At 47.3% G+C, this 21,501-nt stretch overlaps 1 protein-coding gene across 1 annotated transcript in view; it reads left to right on the forward strand.

The window, feature by feature from the left end:
- The window catches only part of LOC142587838 (uncharacterized), a 42,584-nt gene that overhangs the window by 17,838 nt on the left and 3,245 nt on the right, over nt 1-21,501 (forward strand). The window contains exons 2-4 of the mRNA XM_075699130.1: nt 8,340-8,430; nt 14,399-14,555; nt 16,600-16,649. Coding sequence (XP_075555245.1) covers nt 8,340-8,430; nt 14,399-14,555; nt 16,600-16,649 — 298 coding nt within the window. The remainder of the gene's footprint in view (nt 1-8,339; nt 8,431-14,398; nt 14,556-16,599; nt 16,650-21,501) is intronic.

Genomic DNA, 21,501 nt, shown 5'->3' on the forward strand with positions numbered 1-21,501 from the left:
ATGCGGGCGTCCCATATCCTTGGGATGAATCGCATGTGACAAATATATTCCCGCTTTTGCTCCCTGTTTATTATTATCGTTCAATACCGCGTTCTATCTTTCGACAGGCTTGCGCCACAGGTTTTGAATTTGGTTCGCTGCCGACTATTTACTCGCCGCAGTGACTCGCTGTCGCTGTTGAGGCCGCCCAATTGGCTTTCGCGTATCGTGATTTCGGTTCTAGACCAGCAGACGGTGGCTTTCCCATCGGGGCGGAATGTCAAAGCGCTCGCGTGCCGGGTTTGAGTGCGCGTTACGCAATAACGTGTCGTCAAACGTTCATACGGAGCTCTCCGCAACGACGTCATTTATGGCCGCTATGTTCCTTTCGCGCGAATCCAGCGTGCTTGATAAGGCCTTTACTGCGTTCTGTTGAACACTTTTGACACGGAGAACGCTCTGGTTGCTGTGTATCTCGAGGACGAGGGCTACTTTCTGCCAAGCCCCAACAGCGAGCAGTGCTTTCCCTTCCATGGGTTCCTAGAGAGAGAGAAGGGAAGAAGGAAAGGCAGGGAGGTTAACCAGACTGAGTCCAGTTTGCTACCCTACACGTGGGGAGGGGAATGGGGAGTGAAAGAGAGAGAGAACTTAGATGTAGGATGCCTATAGTCGGGCACTCAAGTCTGTTGCCTTCAGGTAGTGAAAAAGCGCTCGAACTGCTTTCTGCGCTAATGAACTGTGAGGCCAGGCTCCCAAGATTTTCGCTTCCGTAAATGGCCTGTCATCCAGTCCTAGAATTTTTACAGTACAACGGCAGGTGCCATGTGCAAGTTCCGCTCGTGCCGCACAGGCAACCTTGACATTATTGCGTCACTTAGGTGAATACCCGCTTGCGACGTTTATCAAGCCTTCACGCCGCGCTCCTGCACTTTGAGGGTGGCGTCGACCAAGCATAAAACGTGACATGCGCGAGCATCAACGCAGTCTCGACGATGGCGTAACAGTGGCGCCAGACTCCGAGACGACTGCGCCGTCTGCGACAGAAGACCGGTTCGCGGGGCTACCGCGTTTGCGCTGAATTTTTGTTTTACCCGTAGTTATGAGCAAATATCCTGTTTTCCCTCGTTGTATAAATCGATACCGTGAGAGAGACTACCATACAATAAACGTACGGCGTGATTTTTAGCAAACACGGGGCTTCACCGCTGAGCAAGTCAGTTATGCAAGAAAGCTAACCCAAGAGCTTGCCAGACATACAGTCAAGCCTGTTTAATGCCGAGATTCGTAGAGCGAGCGGGATACTTTACTATGCTGGAATCACCGATGTTCGGAAGAAAACTTGGTCAGCGGAGCTTATCATTCTTTCTTTTTATTTATTTGTTTGCCGTCGCATGGTATCCCGGCTGCGATAACCATAAATCGCCGAATAGCAGGGCAGAGGTCGGTTGTTCAAAACAACGTTCCCAGCAATTAACCCCAACACTTCGACAAGACAGAATCGTCATCAATCTTGCGCGCGCTAAATAGCTTCTCTTTTATCCTCGCCGGATACTTACTACATAATAGATAGCAACATGGATGACATTAGTGTGGTACCGTATACTTTGTCCCACGTTTGTAACATAGCACAAAATTGTAATCGGTACTGCTTGAGCCAAAGCTTTGCTTTCAAAAGCTACGTATTTGACAATGTTACAGAGCAATAATACTAGCTGCGCAGCAGCGTAGATAATCGAGTTTGTTTGTATCACATAGACAAAGCTTTGTGCCCGTTTTCCCAAGCGTGTCTGCTCAGACTGGCCTATATTTTGATACCTGCAACTATAGATGGTTTGCAGTGACGTCATTGCGGCCGCCATCTTGGGGTATTAGCATGTCTAGGAGCTGCGTAAAAAAGACGCGCCGCGGCAGGACACTCGCGCCGAGAAATAAATCGATGAGTTATGAGGTGAAAAATGCTCACCGTTAAAGATCAAAACAATGCACGCGTGATAATATGGGGCACTGACGTCATAGTGACACCGATGTTCGGGTGCTAGCGCGGCGATAAGCCGCTTCCGTGAGGTCACGTGGAAACTATATTTATCAGAGTCGGTCTCGTCACCACTGGCCTGCGATATTTGTTCGGTTGGCGATTCGATGCCAAGTAAAAGATAACGAGACCGCCCTTGGTAAATACGGGTAAACTATCTCGCCTTTGGCCCAGCCTATCTATTGCACTTCACCCTGATCCAGGCCTTCTCGGCAAGCGACGAATCGTGTGCGATAAAGGCAGCGCATTTTCGAGTCAAATTTTTAACAGGCACTCTACGCCGACGCGAAGTAGAAAGCACTCCACGAGATTAAGTTCTCACTGAGATGGCAATTTGTTACATAATGGACGCACCGGAAACTGAAAATTGTACGCTGCAGCTGTAATACTTGGTTGAAAACGAATTCGGGTTTCGCATCTCCGCCTAGCTTTTGTGAAATGCGGTGCGGTACGGAACGAGGGTGTGCTTGGCGAGCACATTAACAACAACAACAACAAAAAATAGAATGTTATTCGCTTCACGGGGCCTGTCTTATCCCACAACGTTAATGTTCATCAATCTGGTCTGAACCTTCTTCGTTTAACACACTGCCATCTCCATTTTCTTGCCAGCAACGCCATGATGCGTGCATGCATCCCTTTGCTGACTGCAATGTACCTGGCGCGGAGCGCTAGAGAAAGAATGAAGCTAGCGCACGCGAGATCGATGAAGGCCCAATAAACCAGAACAGATGCGATCTTTTTTTATATATATATGGTGAGAACTTATACTGATTGCCACTCTAAAAGACCTAAACCGATGTAAAATGATTGGCTGTGCACTACGCGGCATCCTCCCTTATCGCAAGTCTTGTGGTTCGGTGCCTTGCTTGCGTTTATTTTTTCTATTCGTTTTGATGCAGTGTCAGGAGTTTGTATGCACATATTGAGTCTCAAACATTGCATGCATCGTGAGCCAGTAGGCGGCGTTCAGTTGATGCGCTTAATTTAGATTTATCAGCCATTAATTAGGCGTTCCTTCGTTGAATATGCGCCGTGTATTTCTACGACAGTTATTCGAGGCTTCCACTGCGGTTTGTTGTTGTTGCATTGCGTTACTCACATACTGTAGTCGACGTTGTGCTTTTCCTGCCACGTGCGCGTATGTGTGACGTTATATCTGTTATGGGAGCATCGAACCCTCTACCCTCTTTCTTACGAATGCTGGTTGTATTCACATCACGTTACGTATGCCATATCGGTGCCCTATTCACTGCTTCCAGGGTGCTGCTAGGTACAATGTGATCGAGCTAACGCTCGTCTTCTTACGGTGATGGATCTGCAACACCATGGCGGTCTCGATGACCCCCTATGCAGGGCGTCCCAGCTAACTTTAGCCAGAATTTAAAAACATGCAAATGCCACGTAGCTGGACAGAACGAAGGTACTGCTGTTTGCCGTCGCTTGTAGATACTCGCACTATTTAGTTTTTTTTTCATTCTGCCTAATTTGATAACTAGCCTTAATTAACTAATGAGCTTTTCAAATATAACTAGATAAAGAGTGTCAATGAGAATTGTAGAGCGACATGAAACACTCCCGATACAGCTTTCTGCTGCTCAATACGTGCTACATAAGTTTTTTTTGTTTTTTTTTCGAGCGTAAAAGAAGGCCGCGAATACACGCAAAGTGCCTCGCGCGGCAATTTTGCGTTCATTTGCGGGCTTCTTTCAGGGCCTCAAAAGCGCCTTTATGTACCACTTAAACTGAGCAACAGAAAACTGTATCTGGAGTCTTTCATGTCTCTCTACCACTTTCCCATTTGCATTTCTAATCTAACTATAATATTTGAGAAGTTGATTAAGAGTAACTATCCAATTAGGTGGAAGGAAAAAAATAGTTTATCTCCAAGCGACGGCAAACAACATTACGTTTGTTCTGTCCAGCTACGTGGCATTTGCATATTTCCACATTCTGGCTAACTGGGACACGCTGTATATACAGAACAATGGACGTGAGTTGGATATCGGCGTGCCTCACCGACACATTTGCCGGCACAATTGCCGCCATCTGCTACACAACTACCACCGGCTTGCACCTTTCCTCCAAGGTCCCTCTGGGTTTTTCTTGACAAAATAAAAATGAGAAAATTGATCGAACAGCTGCACTGCACATATCCTCGCTATCACCGTAACGGCGCACCCTTTTTTTCTGTATTTTTTTTGCTTTCGCGTTCCTAATGTTTCGAATAGTCCGGCATTATTACGTTCGGGGTCGCGCTCTGCCTAGCTGAGAATGCGGTGCTTCAGTAGGGCGTCTCGCCCACTCCGAGAGGCTCCGTTCCTCTGTTGCGTTCCTCTTGAGAGACGGACTGGGCCACGTGACTCGCAGGTGTTTCGAAACGAGCTTAACGGGAGAGAGGCGCAGTCGTGAATCTCCTACCTCCGGCGGCTTCCCCTGGCAGCGCCGTCTTTTGTAGCGTTTCCGTCGTGCTCCGTCATCCCCTGCGCACTCTATCGCTCCCCTTCTCGCAGATCACTCGGCCGTTAAGTGACTGAAAACAGGTGCGGGTAATGAAGGCCATCTGAGTGCGCTCGCTGTCTGTGACGTCATTACTGAAGAAGCCTTTGTGAACGGTTATGTTTTGTTTCGCATTACCTCGTTCATGATGCCCAGCAAAGCGTGCGAAAAGAAAGTGTACGGGCAGATGGAGTGAATAAAGCGCTACCTCTCTCTCTCTCTCTCTCTCTCTCTCTCTCTCTCTCTCTCTCTGCGGTAGTTAACGCCCGCAGTCGTAACCTGAGTCCCGCCAGGTGTTACTTGTAGCACGAGTGCTGTGGCTTGCAGGTGTAACGTGGGTCTACCTCGCGGACTTGCGTGAATTAGCAAAGTTAATACTAATGCATAGGGTAACTTTGCATAACGCCTTTAAGGCCTACCAAGAACATCACTCCCACAGTGAGAATGGCTAGCTGAACCACCCCGGCGATCTTCAGAAAACGCGGGAATCCTGAAATGACGTGAAAGCCAAAGGCGAGTCTATACTCGCCTTTGGCTTTCACGCGCGTCCACAATCACGCGCCCGCGTGTCTGATGACGTCATCGATTTCCGCGACTTCTTTTATAGCTAAGCATGGCTGGGCATTCTGAAGCAAGCAAGGACGTGGCGTAGCGATATTGTACAGATCTTTTTTTAAAAGACACTGTCTGTCTTAGCGAGTTATTCCCTACTTCTGCGTATCGGGTATGCGGATTTCTAGCTTTTGTAGTAGGTCGATCCCAGAGATTCCGCAGTGAAGAAATTTAGGCAGTCTGGCGCTTTTCCTTACTACCCTCGTGTGAGGAAGGACGCAATAGAGTGCCGAGCTCAGAGACCCGCCCCAGTCTCACTTCCAACTCTCTGAGGAAGTCATTCTTTTTGATCGACTTTAACTGGAGCTTGAATAGCCTTCCAGCTTTTCTCGCTTTTACGAAAACCGCTAAATTACGCTAAAGCTTCTTAAAATTTGCGAAGTTGCACTGACTTAGCGGCAATGGTGTCGAATGTCACAGTGATTGAGCATTAAGGTAAGCGTTGTGGATTATCGGCCGTGACAGAGAATGCTTCATTCTTTTTTTCGTTTCTTTTCAGCCAAAAAAGTGAGAGTTAAGTCTTGAAATAGCGTAGTCTCTAATGATTCAGTATTTCTCCTTGGTATTCGTTAAAGATATAACGCAAGCGCGGAAAGCGCGCGGTTTGAGGATGCGGTCATGCTAGAGCTTCTGCGCAGTCGCTGTTCTACCCGAAAGCAAACACAAGCAGCACGACAGTGCTGCTTGTGTTTGTATGTGTTTGTGTTTGCAGCACGACAACAAAAAGCTCCACAGCCGTGTGGCTTCGACCCTGCCAAAGCAGCTTTCCCCATCAAATGTATGCGAGGGAGAGGCGCACAATACACCGGCGATCGGTGGCACAATGTTTGCTTGTGCGCACATAGTGTTCAGTTCCCTTCGTATACTCGACCTGAAGGTCTCGGCCTCTCCTGGCTAGGCCTCCGCCGCTTTCAGGAAGTTGCGTTAGTTTTGCTCGCACATGTGTGCGTCCATGTCGGCGTACGCGATATCAGTGAGCTTGGGTTGTTTGTTGTTCGCGTGTTATGTTTCTTTTTTTTTTTTGCTATTCGGTTGGATGGTAGGGCCTTGGGTCTCTATACGCGACGAGGCTTAACGAATTTGTTTCAGTTAGTTGTAAATTCAGCAGAAATTCAGTTAGCTGTTCGCTAAATAGCGAAATTCTGGAGCAGAAATGAAGCAACGACGGGGACAGAACGGAAGAATACTTGCTGGCGCGTACTTGCAAATCGGTTCGTGTCACTCGCCTTCAACGCGTGTGTAATTGTATTCAGCGTATGTAATACGATTAACCTTGCGACTCCCGAACACGGTTACCCGCCGTGGTGTCGTATAGCTAGTGGCTATAAGCGTTGCGCGGCTAAGCCCCAGGGGACGCGGGTTCGAATCCCGGCCGCGGCGTCCGCATTCCGATGAGCGGGATGGGGGGGGGGGGCGAAATGCAAGAAAGATGCCCGTGTGCCGTGCATTGGGTACCCGTTTACCCAATGCCGTGCATTGGGTAAACAACGGCTTCGGCTTGTCCCACTGCTCCAATCGTCACAGTCGCCCCACATCGCGACCCAGGTGTGTTCTCTGGCCTGGAGGACCAGGGTGTTGACGACTGGATCAAACTCTATGAACACACCAGTGCTAATAACAGGTGGGACCCAACGATTACGCTCGCCAATGTCATCTTTTATCTCGGCGGCACCCCACGCGTGTGGCACCAAACGCATGACGACGAGATAACCAGTCGGGGCAATTTCAAAGAGAAGCTACGGGAACTGTTCGGCGACCCCATTGGGCGCAAGGCTGCCGCGAGAAAGGCTCATGCGTCTCGTGTTCAGTCATCTACGGAGCCGTACGTTTCCTACATTCTCGACGTCTTAGCTCTATGCCGCAAAGCTGACGATGCTATGTCCGAAGCCGATAAAGTGTCACATATTCTAAAAGGCATCGCCGACGACGTTTTCAATTTGCTTGTTTTCGGCAACGTCTCGACTATCGACGCCATCATCAAAGAATGCCGTCGCCTTGAACAAGCTAAGAGCCGCCGTATCACACACCACATGACGCGGCTACCCAACACTGCTGCTACGTCGACATGTGGGGGTCGACCACGTCAGACCACCACCTGTGACGACGTCACCCGTATTGTTCGCCGCGAACTCGAGGCCACCTCTTCGTCAGCTTTCTCCATGACGCCTCCCGATCCGCCAGCAACCACCATTGCGATGATCCAGGCCGTCGTCCGACAGGAATTTGAGAACATCGGTCTGAACTCCGTGTGTTGCACGCCTCAACCCAGCGTTCCCCAGTTCTCTAGCGGCCCTCCTCGTCCTCGGCAGTCCTTTTCCGCCACGTCTCACCGCAACCCGTCCGATTGGCGTACCCCTGATATGACCGGCCGATCTGCTTCCACTGCCGTCGCATCGGCCATATATATATATATATATATATATATATATATATATATAATGTCTGTGTGTGTACGTATGTATGTATGTATAGAAGTCCTACTTGAGGGAAATTCTAATTATCATTATTGAGTAATCGGTTTATTGAACTGCGTGCACCTGGGGAACGGGGGAGGGAGAACCTTCACTGAGGCATAATAAAAACGTGACTGTGGGCGTTGCTTTCTGTTTCCCGTACTAACCGTATAGCGTGCAGCACCGTATAGCAAACTCGGCATGCAGGCATCTGTGCGTACGCTCACCTTTAAATGTGTTAGGTATGCGCTAAATGGGGTTTAGATATGAGGGTTAAACTTCTGTGTGTGTCGTGCGCAAAGCTCCGTCATCGACCTGCCATACCACGAACAAGCATCGCAATGGCCTTCGTCACGTTGATACACGCAGCCACCACCTGGATGCGTCCGCTGTCGCCGCTGCCTTGCCAACGTAAACAAGATACGCGTCATTTAGAATTCAGACATTGCGTTGGATCGGCGTGTTTCTTCCTCTTTTTTTTTTTTGTAAGTGTCACCGTTGTTTGCGTTGTTGTTGTTATCAGAAAAGGTTGTTGATTGTTTCTCTGTGCCGTGGAGCTTGGCTGACTGTCGTGTTACGTTTGACGTGTTTTCAGTGCGTCGCTTTATCTATTTCCTTTTGTTTTTGGTTCCTTTCTGCCTCCGCTTTGTCCCATTTTCTTAGCTACGAAGCAGGCTGTACTAGTAATAAAAATATTCATCATCAATATGTGTAAGGCACCCCTTGCATAATCTCTCTTGTTTTGCCTCGTCTTGTCTTTGCAGTGAATCGAGTGGGTTTGCCCAAAGCGCCGTCACCACGGATCCCGTCCAAGTTCATCACCCCGAACCGTTCCCCCTACCACAGGTGAACATGGTGAGTGTATACGGCTGCTTTAAGCCTTTTCCAGAGGTACACCAAGTTATTCAGTTTTCTTTCTTTAACTTCGCTTCGAGCATTGGTGGCATCAAACGCCTTACGATCGGTGTAAACTGCATGCTTTATTTCCAATATTCGCTGGATATACATATTAGCACCTGTATGCGTATTCGCTAGACTTGTAGCCATGGCGCGTTCGTAAACAGCTCCTCCGGAAGCGACTCATAGCGTATACATTTGTACAATTACGCTAATCAAAACTTTCGTTCCACTAATTGAGAATGCTAATACTATTTGCTGCCTCGTCGTATACGGAAATTTAAACCTGCGTCTCTGTAACACCGCGCGCAACAGCGTCAGCAATCTGACGGGGGCGGAACGGGAAAGTGCCCTTGCATACCTAAATTTAGGTACACGTTGAAAAAGGTCAAAATTAATCCGCAGCACCCTACCATGGCGCCCGTCGTAACTCACCGCGTAGTTCCTGGACACCGCAATTCTTTTTTTCCCGAAATGTTCTTCTCGAGGCGCGTTTGAAGAATATATTCGGTATCTCAGAGACGTGTGTCGTGCGTAAGCCTTTGCGGACTCCTCGCGGTGCCCCTCGCCTTTCGATATTCACTGAGCGCGCCTCTCTGGAGACGCGAGCATTTCCACGCGCTGTATGAAAAGGTTACCCGGATGGTTTTGAGCGCGATTCGTCGAGTTTCATGTTGTTCGCCTAGTGTATGGCATTGCACATAGACGGCAAACTTTTAATTGTTTCTTGGTCAGTTCGTCTAGAGACGACGCGGCCTACTGTTTGCGTAAGCCTTTCTTGTGCGGTTGAAGACCGGTTCTTAAATAACACGGTTCTTCTTTTGGTCGCATGCAATGATATATATACTGTTCCTGCGCTCTGTTATGTAGCCTTTTATTCGAAACTGCTAGACGATATTGCCAGCTGGAAGTTTTCCACTGTGTGCGGCAGTAGATGCTATGCTTGTAGTGTATATGGCGCTCATACTGTATTAGGTATGTAGGCTCAGGAGCAAAAGTTTAGGCTATGTAGTGTCAGCAAAAAAATAAACAAAGGAAGAAAATAAAACAAAAAGAAATATAATATGAGGACGGTACAACCGTCGAATTCTGTCGGTGCATTGCGAAGGTCGAGCGCGCTCACGTGGTCTGTACAGCTTCACTTCCGGCTTGTTGCTTTGGATAAGAAAAACAAAACAGCAACCTTTGTTCTCACGACTTGCTCGCGACTGTACTTGATAAACGGTGCTGTTTACTGTTTAAGAGAACAACCCGACGCGCCGTTTTAAAGTGATCTTTAAAGAACTTATCGAGCCCAATTAGATTGATATGTCGTTGGTCTAGAAGTTTATAATTCTTTTCTGTGTGCCTGTATTCATTCAATTTTTCTTCACAATTGCATATTGGTAAAGGGCCCAAGGAGAGAAGCTGCTGTATGACGGCTTGAGAAGATTCTTGGTCCCGCTTTTCTTTCTTTTTCGTCTAGCAGCCACCACAGCACAACAATGTCGTCTTAAGATGAAAGGAACAAAGCAGCTAGGCACTCTTCTTGGACACGCAATACACACAGGCAGCTTGAAGATAACCACAAGCATAAGGTGCAAGCTCACGATGAAGCATTATGGGCCAGATTTGTTAGCATATTGGAAATGTCGGTGATAGCATCTATACATGTCACTCGTGTCATTTGTTTTAATTAGTAAATGCACGGCTAGTCGTGTGAAACTGGTGTTTGCAATATCAATCCCGGATTTCGGGAAAGGACTTAGCGTTCCAGGCGAATAATTTCGGAGAATTTGTATGCCGTAGTTATAGTTAGTTCGATAGTGTGCGATTATCCGCTGATCAGTATTTCTAATGTGATACGTCGGATATCGTGGTTGTTCGAAATGTCAGAGAAGAAAGGGCTCAGTTTCTTAACACCAAGGCAGTATTCAAGGGCAAGCTTGTACGGATATAGCTTGACTACTTTGACTACTCTAAGCATTTTGAAGAGATGGGCGCCAGGTGGAGCAGGTTGACAAATTAGCAATAACTCGCAAAACGTTTTCCATTCTTTTTCTTTTTTTGTAACCTCAGAAGACGCGCAAGATTTGTTTCTGTTGTGGCACCCGAAACTAAATGCGAATACTTTGCGTAAGCAGCAAACAATGCCTCATAGATAGCTAGAGTCCGTGAAAGTGTCCAGGAAGAATTTGCAACACGAAAATGGCAGGAACAGTTGGCCTCTCCGGTAGGAGCGTCCTGCACTGAAAGATAAGAAGCAGTTGCGCCGCCTCCTAAATCTCTTGCGGTTTCACCTTTTAGTAAATCCAATGCGCGTGAGAGGTCCCTGGTTCAAGCAGGAGGGGGGGGTTTAGGGGGGTCGAATTAGCTGAAGTAGCATATAGTTAGCGTTCGAACAAAACCATTTTCGCTTCTGTAAAAATATATGGTTCGAGTGAGTCGAAATATCGACTTAATCATGGTCTAAGTAACGGGAGTCAACTAAGAATAATATGGTTGCTTTTATCACCTGAGCTGCAATATGACATCGATTACTACTTGGATGTTGCTTCTAAGCTTACCCGTAATCTGAGTAGTGTACCTGGCGTCCGTAGTATACATATTACGCAGACATTACGAAGTTCGCGTATTCTATTTCTTGTTCTTTTGTAGCCAATCTGTTCTGCTTTCTCTTAGCTCCTCGCTGAAGCACTGTGACCTTATTCGGTGCTTGCGCTAGGATTTCTGAATACCCGCTGGTAATGGCTTCCAACTGGGCAATCTTCCGCCACAAAACACTCTTCTTCATCATCATCATCCTACTGGGCAAATGCAAATTATGTGGCATCGTGCCGTCGCGCTAATGTCTTTCGTTCGCATTGTATTTCTTGTAGTCATTGGTATGGTTAATATTCAAAGCTCGACGGTGTCTGCGATATCATGTTTCGTAAATCTTCGCACTTACGCACAACAAGCGAGCTGTTGGGAAAGCGTGTGACACGCGAGAGTTCACTGGAAATAGGTGCTTAAACGTTTACGGTTTTTATTTTTATACGATTACTTTCGGACACCGTCGCACAGTCCCTCCACAGTCGCACAGGCCCTCCAAGAGCAGACGCATGAACTACGCGACTGTGACATATAGGATTAACCTCGGCTGAACTGCGATCGTCATCGGCTCAAACTGTGTGTGCTGATGGCGAGGGCTGAAGTTCGTGCAGCCTACGCCTACAGGGAACGCAACTTCTCGTGACAGCAATTTCTCACGCCACGCACCAGCTCACGATCGTCGATTCCTCGTCGCTCTCGTCACTGTCCTCTGCATAATCCCTGCATGCTCTGCGTGAAACACTGCTGACGTAATACAGAATGTGGCTTGTAACTGAGGAAACAAGGTAGGGTGTTCGAGGCAATTTGTTAAATTTATTTGTGAAAGATCTGCAACTTTCAAACCTGTTTTTTTTTTGATGACATGACGGAAGGGTTCAGAGGAACGTACCCAGCAAATTTCATCGACATCCGTTGACATCGCACAATCGCCGGAGTTGCCCTTTAAGTGTGCGTCTGAGTATCGCCGATTGACCTGACTTTTGCAGTCTCTTCGTTATGGCGTACGTCAATTAGTTCTTGCTAACGCAAACAGCTTCTGAAGAGCTTTATTTCCTTGCCATCGCTGGGAGTAATGTCATTAAAATTTTATGTGCGTCAGCGCTCGAATGGAAAGTTAAGGTTTTTCAAGCGTTGGATGCCACTAACGTAGGCAATTTTGTTTAAATGTCGTGTACCTTTCGGTGTCCCCGTCTTCGAATGCGAATTAAACGAACTGATTATACCACTGGTGTGAGCAGGGCTTTTCCAAAACTCTCGTAAACATCACAATGGTTTCACCTAAGCTTAGAGTCGCACATCAATTTTGTCCACTGTCCATGTTTTGAAAGAAAAGCACTTTACACAACTGCGATCTTTCTTTCGTTCCTTTTTGTGCAGCTACGAAATCATGAGCTTAGTTCAAATCTTTTATAGGCTACCGATTTTCTGTCTTTTTTTTTTTTTGTTTGCAAACGTGACGGTAGCAAATCAAAATTATGCTTCATGCATTCGCCACGGTTCTCATTTTTCTCTTAAATGCACCGAATTTCTTTGAAGTCGGTCCACGGTTTGTTTGAGGAGGGCACCTCTGCGCTTTACACGTGTTTGAAGCGGCAAATCGAAGTTCGCCCCGGGTCAGGGTTTCGTCTTAATGGAAACGATGATGGCGCTTTTGAAATCCCTGTGCAGGTCATCCCCGCGTGACGTAATAAGCTACCCACTGCCCGTTGACTCGGCGGGGCCGCTGGGGTCTCTTTTTACTTCAGCGCTCCTTGAGTGCTTAGGCTGCTTATATTCCCTGTGCAGCACTGCGTTTCTTTTTTTTTTTTTTATGAATCCCCATACTAGCACAGTATGCAGGAGGAGCTGCCTATGGCGTCATGTTTTCTCGGACTAGCCACATGGCGTCACGTTTTCGACGCCAGGTTTTCCTCTTTATTTTTCGTGCGTGTCGTGGTTCCTTACGGTGCCTGAAAATAGCTCCCGCGGAGTGTCAAGGCACCCGACGAACCCAATGCTCACTTGCATCTCCAATCTCCTTCATACTGTCGAATTCTTACGTCACAAGTGTTCTTTTTTTTTTTTTTGAAGACAAACATTTGTTTGCCTACTTACCCTGTACCTATGTCAGTGACGTTCCTCGCCGAATCTACAACATATATAGTCTGACTGTTGATCAACAGTGCATTTCCAGTGAGCACACTTGCGTTCCGCGTGATCAACCGATGTATCACGACATATAATGCCTGCTCATGTAATGTCGGCTCATAGGTACTCTACACGGAATAGCACGTGATATCCAATGGCCTTTTTTTTTTTTTTCAAGTATGCGGTATACCCATTCTTGGGCCACTGCATGTCTGTCGTTGGGTGTCTGACTATTCTTTCTGTCCCCCAAAATGGGTATGAGCCATTGGCACGTATTTAGATATCTGTCGAACATCACTGTGCACACGTCTGTCAACATTCTTTCGTTGGCAGGCGTTATTCACCACCTTCGGTCTCACGACACGAAGAGCTAACGAGGCTCGGCAACGACGCCGTGCGCGTGTCGCCAGCTACTGCTGCGATACCGCGTTAACTCACACAGGCCTCGCATCACTTAGACTGAAACACCCGCCGAGGTGGCCTTGCGGATATGGTGTTGCGCTGCTAAGCAGGAGGTGGCGGGATCAAATGCCGGCCGCATTTCGACGGGGGCGAAGTGCAAGAATGCCCGTGTCTCGTGCATTGGGGGCACGTTAAATTTATTCCGGAGTCCCCCCCCCCCCCCCCCCCTTCACTATGGCGCGTGCGGCTCATAATCAAACCGTGGGTTTGGCACGTCAAACCCCAGAATGCAACGCAATTCAATCTAGATTCAAGGATTCCGTTGTATGTTCTTGTTCTCTTCCGTTTCCTTCGGAAATAATTGAGAAGCTAGTTAGTTAGCTACTAGTTTATTGGGGATTGTGGTACAGCTATTGATACCCGCTTTGCCTATAAATTTTGATGACAAAATCGCCCTGTGTCTTCGTCGTTTGTGGTGCCCAATCAAGGTGTACAACGCCCCCCCCTCCCCCCCCCCCCCATCACCTCGTCTAAATGCTCGCTCTTATTCGAATAAGAGCGCGGCGACATTAAAACGTCTGCTAGGCGCACGAGCAGCTTCAGCCCGTCCTGCTGAGCAAAAAGGTAGTGCCGCGAACGTGACGCAGAAATCGGCACGACATTCCTTCGAACGTCTTATTTCTTGGCACAGCGCGCTGAACTTTGCATACGACTCGCAGTGCTTCCGGATATTTAAATTTCTTTCCAAATCCTGCTCTCGCGGAAATGGAATGCCAAAGCTTTCGCTTATTTACCCACTTTCATTCTCTCTCTCTCTCTTCAGCAGAGCGAAGGCCGCCTAGTGGCGACACCCAGCGGCGAGCAGGGCGTCCTCACCCTGGGCGCCGAGAAAGGCCTCGCCAAGAGCGGCCTCACCGTCAGCATTGTCGTGGAGCCGGTCGATCCATCGGCCGCGTCCTGCGTCGACGATGACCCCTACAGTAAGCATCCTGCGCGGCACCTTCTCCTCGAAGCGCTCTCCGTGACTTTCTCTTTTCTTTTTCTTTTTGTTCACAATGCGGAAGGCTTGGCTACTGAGCAGCCCGCTACAGTTCTATTTATTTATTTATTCATAGATAGTGTGATCCTATACAATATTTCAGCGGATGGTAAACACAGAAAAGTAACAATAGAAAGCGCACTTATTGTCGCTCATGATACGATGCGTGAAAAGCGAACAAAGGAATACGTAGAAATATACATCTGTAAGCAATATCATCACTGTAGCGATGCATCTCGACATCTTAATAGGAATCCGGTGTTCGTGTTCGTTCAGAAAGATTGTTGCAGTCAGCTATTGCTTTTGGGGAATGGGGATACTTAAAGCAATCGTGTTATGTTAACGGGGATTAGCATCTAGGGAGTGCCTTTGTCCCGCAGTGTACCCTGCTGCCAAAGCGAAGATAGTCCGAGTGTCAATGTTATACTATCCGTTCGCCAGTTCAGAGAACAATTTCAGTCTTTAAATACGATCGGTAGATCCGAGGCAATCGGCAGTCCCCGTGAACATCTCAATTAACTAGCATGTCAGAGTAAAGGCGAGAAAAAGTGTCAGTGCTCAAATTCCATTGCATGGTGTGGATTTTTGGCGATTGCGAGCTGTATAATCATCTAAAGGTGAGAATTCGGAATTGTAAATCCTGTAGGCCGCAGATGTGCTAGCTAATTCTCTGAGGACAAGGAGTCCTTAGAAGTAACTTGCACGATCCTATGTCAATCGAATTATTGGTAATAAAAATAAGTTGGAACGATAATGTCTCGGGATGGGGAGCCAGGACGAAAATATTTAACTCCCCGATTATTTGCCCTCTTGCTGCAGTGGTAGCCAGATAGTTAAGCAGCGACGTCAGGAGAAGTGTCATACATGGCGTATATGGGAAAACGAACAAGATACATTACCTTGAGTTGACGGAAATCCTGCCGCTACGTTGTTAAGCATAAGTCACTTCACAGCAGCTTCTTTCATGTCTACGGGGTTATTGCGAAACTATTTAAAGCATAAAAGCAGCTTGGTGATGGCAAGAAACAACTCAACAAATTATTGATCAGCTAGACGGGGATGGCGAAGGGATCGGCAAATATCTACATGTTAGCCATCAGTCTGCCGTGCGTCTATAGCTATTCAATATACATTTGTCCTTGTGTTGTACTGGAAGTCATTTTCCTGTTTGCAACCAACAGCTACAGGAACAAGCGGTCCTCAGCGTGTTTGCCGTTCAATAAAGTTCGAACTTTTGTCGGTTGTTTGGCATTCGGATCATATTACAAAGTCTTGAGATCAATTTTACTTATTTGTCGGGGGTAACTAATTCTCCTATCCCTTCCAACTGTAGTGTTTAATTCAATTTTTTTTCTTCCCCAAATAGCGGAGAAATAAGTGTATCTTCCAAGAGTACCGATGGGTACTCTTGGAAGATACGCTTATTGCGCTTATTCCACACTATGTTTATAGGGAAGAAATGGCAGAAAAAGTGTGCGCGATATCCGGAACACAAGCTAGCTTGAAGAGGCCTAGAAAAGCACAGGACACCTCAACGTGCGTTAGCGTAAAGTCCTGCGTTGCAGCACGGCGAGACGTATGGAAGTGTCGTAATCATGTTCCGAGAATAGAGGAAATTGTCCAGAAAACCATAAAATATATACATATATAAGAATGGAGCGGCCCTTCGGAAGAGATATCATCCAAGGTATAGTTTTGTAGCCTTCTCTGGACTATGCCAGCGAAATATAGCGGGGTTCCAAAAACGACGCTTAGAAACCAATGGTTCATTCGCACCATTCGGCGCCATTTGTTAACCATAGCATTGTGTTTCTATTCTACGCGGCAATAATACTTGTGTAGTAATCTTAAAAGCTTATTTACGCCTATCTTTGTTATACTTAGTTTGTTTCGAATGTGTCTGCTATTGGTCAAAATTCACTGGAACGCCTTCTGTTGTTGCTTTTTTTCTCTTTCTTACGTTTCTTGTCTTTTGTCCTTTACAGCCTGCAAAACACCCACACCTGCCGAGGAAGACATGGTGCGAAGCCTAATCGTGAGTTACCCTTCTACGATGTTTGACTAAATTCACCGTCTTCATCATCGAGGGGTCTTACGCCCACCACAGCTCCTTTCCCAGCGATCTCCAATCACTCCTGGGTTGAGTCGGCTGACTCCATTGTACAGCTACAAATTACACATATTCCAATCGCGCCACCTAACCTCTGCACTCCTTGAGTGAGCTGCATTTCGCTTGGCACCTGTATTCTGCTACGCTAATAGACCACCGGTTACATGCCACATTCGTTAGGCGATCCGCCCAACTCAATTTCTTGCTCGTAACATCAACTAGAATAATCGGCTACCCACGCTTGGCCATTAACCTGCACTGCCGTTTAGCTGTCGTAACATTACGCTGATATTGTTTTCTGTTTTATCACTCTTTGCACGCCCTTCTGGTACCTTACTTCATCACCAAGGCGGCCAATGGTTGGCCCCGCTGTTACCACATTCGCAAGAGAGCTTGCGTCTCTGATTCACTTGCGCGTTCGAACCGGACTGAGTTAAGCTCTTTTGTTTCGTGTTATAGTCAAGCCTCGGTTACCCCCCCCCCCCCCCCCCCCCCGACCATTTTTTTTTATTTTTTAAAGCGTTGGCAGCGGGTTGGATTGTGCCACCGCTTCGCACCCGCTGTTGCGTATCGAATGGCGCCCCTGCTTAGCGACGTCTCGCACAGGTTTGACGTACTTCAACATAAAAGCGATTCGCGCATTGCCTCTTTTGGTTTCGCATTGCATAAGCGTGTAAAGCAAAGCGCTCGAAGGCTCTCACGCATGTCAATGTAAGTCGAGACGTGACGCGAGGAGGCTATAGTAGCTGAGCACGAGAATTTTTATGCGTTCGATTCTCGTGGGAATTTTTGTTTAGCTCCGAAGCACCTTTTTCTAACTTTTGTTTTATCGCTTTTATTTATTTATTTTTTTTCTTGGTAACACTCGTGGAAGAAAGGAAATCGCGGCGATACGCTCTCCGGGTTCACGTTTGCCGAATCGCAGGATATCGAAGCAGTCGAGAGAATAACAGCACAACACCGTCGGAATACAAAAAAAAAAAAAGCATCAGTCGTAAACATTAGTTCAAGTAGTGCGATATCTGTTATAGAGCTCCAAAATGGGATAAGCGTTATTTTGCCGCGAACAGAACATTCGCCAACGCGAAATTAATGCCAAAATAAATAGTGCCTAAACGTGGGAATAATAAGACTAAGTGCCGCAGCTGTAAAAGGTGGTTGCACTTCTCGTGGCCGTACAAGGCCCCGTATATATTTGTCAACTGGTAATGGAGCACTGACAATGCACGGATAACTATAGTTGCGTTCTGACGTGACAGGATAATGCGGGCTGTTCTGCCCAATTAGATTTCCATGTAGTACACTCGTTGGTGCCAGCTCCTCGGAGCTGCTCCGTCGGCACTGTCCGGGAATGTGGAGCCATCCTTTCTTGCTGCCCTGTGTCTCAGAGGGGGTTTTTGCGAGCGACCCTTGAAGTCTAGCTGCTCATACAGAATGAAATTAAATTATGGGATTTTACACGCCAAAACCAGGACATATGAGGCACGCCGTAGTGGGGGACTGCGGATTAACTTGGACCTAATGGACACCTGTCTCTCACGTGCACCTAAATCTAACTGCCACGGTTGTTATTGCATTTCGCTCCCACTGAATAGCGGCTGCCGCAGCGGTGTTTGAACCCGCACCCTCTAGTTTAGCTGCGCGACGTCAAGGCCACTTATAAGCTACCGCGACGGACACAACCGCCAGCCTAAATACAAAAATCACGCAGGAGAAAACATTCACAGGAGGATGGCGCATGTCCGGTGCAAGCAAAGTCCGGGGAAGGCGCAGCACGTTGTAATGGAATGCTAAGATATCCATCCAGCCACGGCCGTAGGGAACGTCCACGTTTCCAGGAGGGCTGATTTTCGAAGCTGATGAAAGCCTCGATTGGTTAGCAGTGGCGATAAGCGAGACGCGTTTAAAGTAATTAACGTGCTGTGAACTTCTTCGTTTTGTTGTGGCTCGTGTAGTTTCCGCGCTGTAAAATCACATCATGGTCCGTCAACTACAGATTGATGCCATAACTTTTCGCGAGAATATCCCGAAGTGGGAACGTTCCCTCGTCGAATTTGTTTTTCTGAACCACTCAGAGCAGTACAAGACTTCTGAGGCGTGTTCTGGTAACCTCTTGAAGCACATAGCCACTCTGGAGTTTCTATGTAATTGATTCTGATTTCAGTGCCACGTCTTTTCTTTTGTTCACTCTTGTTCTCGTTGTTCCCGGGCTTATATATACTCCGGTCATAAAATTACTGCTTCCTAGTTGTGTTTTTTTTCTTTATCCAAGGTACACAACCTGCAAAATCTTCCTTCACTCGCTTCCAAAAGCGGCCGTACACCTTCAAAGGCCACAGCTATGCCACAAGGTTTGTCCGGACCTGGCGAAACACTTCCGCTACTCTCTGAGCAGCAGCAGGCACTAACCTATTGCTTCCGGAGTAAGGGAAAGCAAGACACGACATAGAAAAGAACAGTTCTCGACGTTGTTTTCTTCTTTCTTTTTTTTTTCTTGTCGCCTTCTCTCTTTTCGAAGAGCCTGATTGATGGCCTTTGCGCTTCAGCTGGGCGGTGCGGAGAACCATGACGTGGGCACCGTTTTTTTTTTCCTTACGATCCTGCGCGCTGGTGGTTGACAGTGCAGCTTTAATGGATAGCAGAATAAACGTCTGAAAAAAGAAAGGTTCACCGCCACTGTAGAATTACAATTTTTCGTTTTTATGCGTTCTTTTCCTTCTGTTCATTCCGGAGATGGTTTGGCCGAACGGATGAGAATAAATTGACGCTCCAAGAATGAATAACTTTTTTCTGTTTACTCCATGTCACGTTGGAGCGGTATAGCCTCGAAAGCACCCCATCCGGCTGGGCTGTTTGAGGAGTTTGCTCTAGATATTGCAGAGCCGTTGATTGATAGAGGAACATCACAAAGCAACGCCTTGGCTCAGGAACACATTGCACTGTATCCGTCGGTCCGGATTATTTTTGACAACTTAGGGTTGTTCATCCGTCACACGAGCGCATCTTTTTTTTCTTCTATTCGCTCCCGACCTGTATGTGGCCGCCGTGACGGGGAATCGAACCGGCAACCTCGCACTCTGCTGTACGACGTCATAGACCATTGAGACACCGCGATGGGCATAGGGGGCCATTTTAGGGAGCTTTTCGTAAGAGAAGCTGTTCGTTGCTGTTTAATGCGAAGTCAATCTAAAGTCTGTAGACGCAGGTATGATGGGATTGCAGTGTTACTTCAAAACGTTGGTCATGGTCTTGAGAACGGAAAACAGCGCAACATAAATCGCAAGAAAGGTTGGCTCGGCGAATCGGTGCGACCCAGCAATATGAACGAGGCTAAACCGTTTTAAATTGGTACGTCATCTCAAACAAATCTAAAACCAGCGAGAGAAACGCATGCAAAATAAACAGAAAATAATGCGAAGGATACTGGACTAACAACTGAAGTTCATTGTGAGTACGCCAATCGCCAGCTAAATTCTCGAAGCCTTCCACATTGAGAAGCACTATGACGCAGGTTCGGTGTACCGTCACTAACCATAACTGAAAAAGAAGTTTTCGTGTCTAGAACCATGAATGCGATAATTTTGAGGGCTGACCTGTGTAACACGTAGTGGCTGTAATGTTGTTTAATGGTGGTGTAGTTGTTAGTCATGCGTCTACTCCTAAGGGTCATTTGTGTATGCCTTGCTTGCGCTGGTTTTCCACTTATAGTTGTTGATCGACAAGATCAAACGCTCGGCAAGTCGGTGCTGTCTTTCTCCGTTCCTGTCTGATGTTCTGAGGCTGTTTTTCTGTTCTAAATGGAAATGTGTGTGATTGCATGTGTTTGATTGCTTCGCGCTCTCAATAGGCGCTCTCGATTCCGCTTTAAACTTCTGTGGTAGGTTTCTCGAGTTGCTCCCTCTACGAAAATTTAACATCGCTGGTAGTCCTGCGCCACACTACGAAGCCGCTTTTATAGTCTTCATCCTGGACACTCGCTTCGACCGGACGCTCTATAGTTAACTGCTAACTCTGGTTAACTGCTAACTGTTAACTGGACGTTTATGGCTGTGGTTCTCTGTGCTTGCGTGTCATCGCGTGTACCACTCTCATCGATGACATGATCTGGGGTGGCATTAGGGGCACGTGGGCAGGCACGTAGCTCTATTATTGACCCTAAGTGTAGGTCTGTCATCTTGGCATTAAAGTGTCTGTGGTCGAAGCAGGCAGCAGAAGGCGGTGATATCCTCGAAAGCTATAGTACGCGCAGTTTTCTTTGTTTATGCGCCAGCCTAAGCGTTCGTGCGAACGAGACGTGGATTGTTAAGTACGCCGCGTTCCGGAGCTCACTTCGTGTCGACGTTTATTTCGAAGAAAGACGGGGCGTAAAAGAACGCGTGATCTCGGCGCACAGTCCACACGTCATCGTACCGCTGACGCAAGAAGGGCTGTTAAGTTTCAAAGACAGATGGAGAAACAGGAAACGCTTCTGTTCATAAAGCGATGGGTGAGGTGATGTACTGGTCGCATGAAGGCAGAGAGAATGGCACACTATTGTCAGCTTCTGTGATGACGTTTCAGAAACGCACGCACAGGTATTTTACGATCGCGCGCTTTAATAAGGAGTGTGGGCTGTTGCTGTCACCCTCCCGCATCGCAGAAGGATTTGCCGGCTAACTGCCATATATGAAACCTTTCAGGTGAATGTTATGAATACCTGTCGCGTTGGTTCAGTGACTAGGACGTTCTGCTGCTAAGCAAGAAGTTGAACGTCCGATTCCCTGCCACGATGGCCGCG

This window comes from Dermacentor variabilis, chromosome 7, assembly GCF_050947875.1.
Source record: "Dermacentor variabilis isolate Ectoservices chromosome 7, ASM5094787v1, whole genome shotgun sequence".
Taxonomy (NCBI): Eukaryota; Metazoa; Arthropoda; class Arachnida; order Ixodida; family Ixodidae; genus Dermacentor; species Dermacentor variabilis.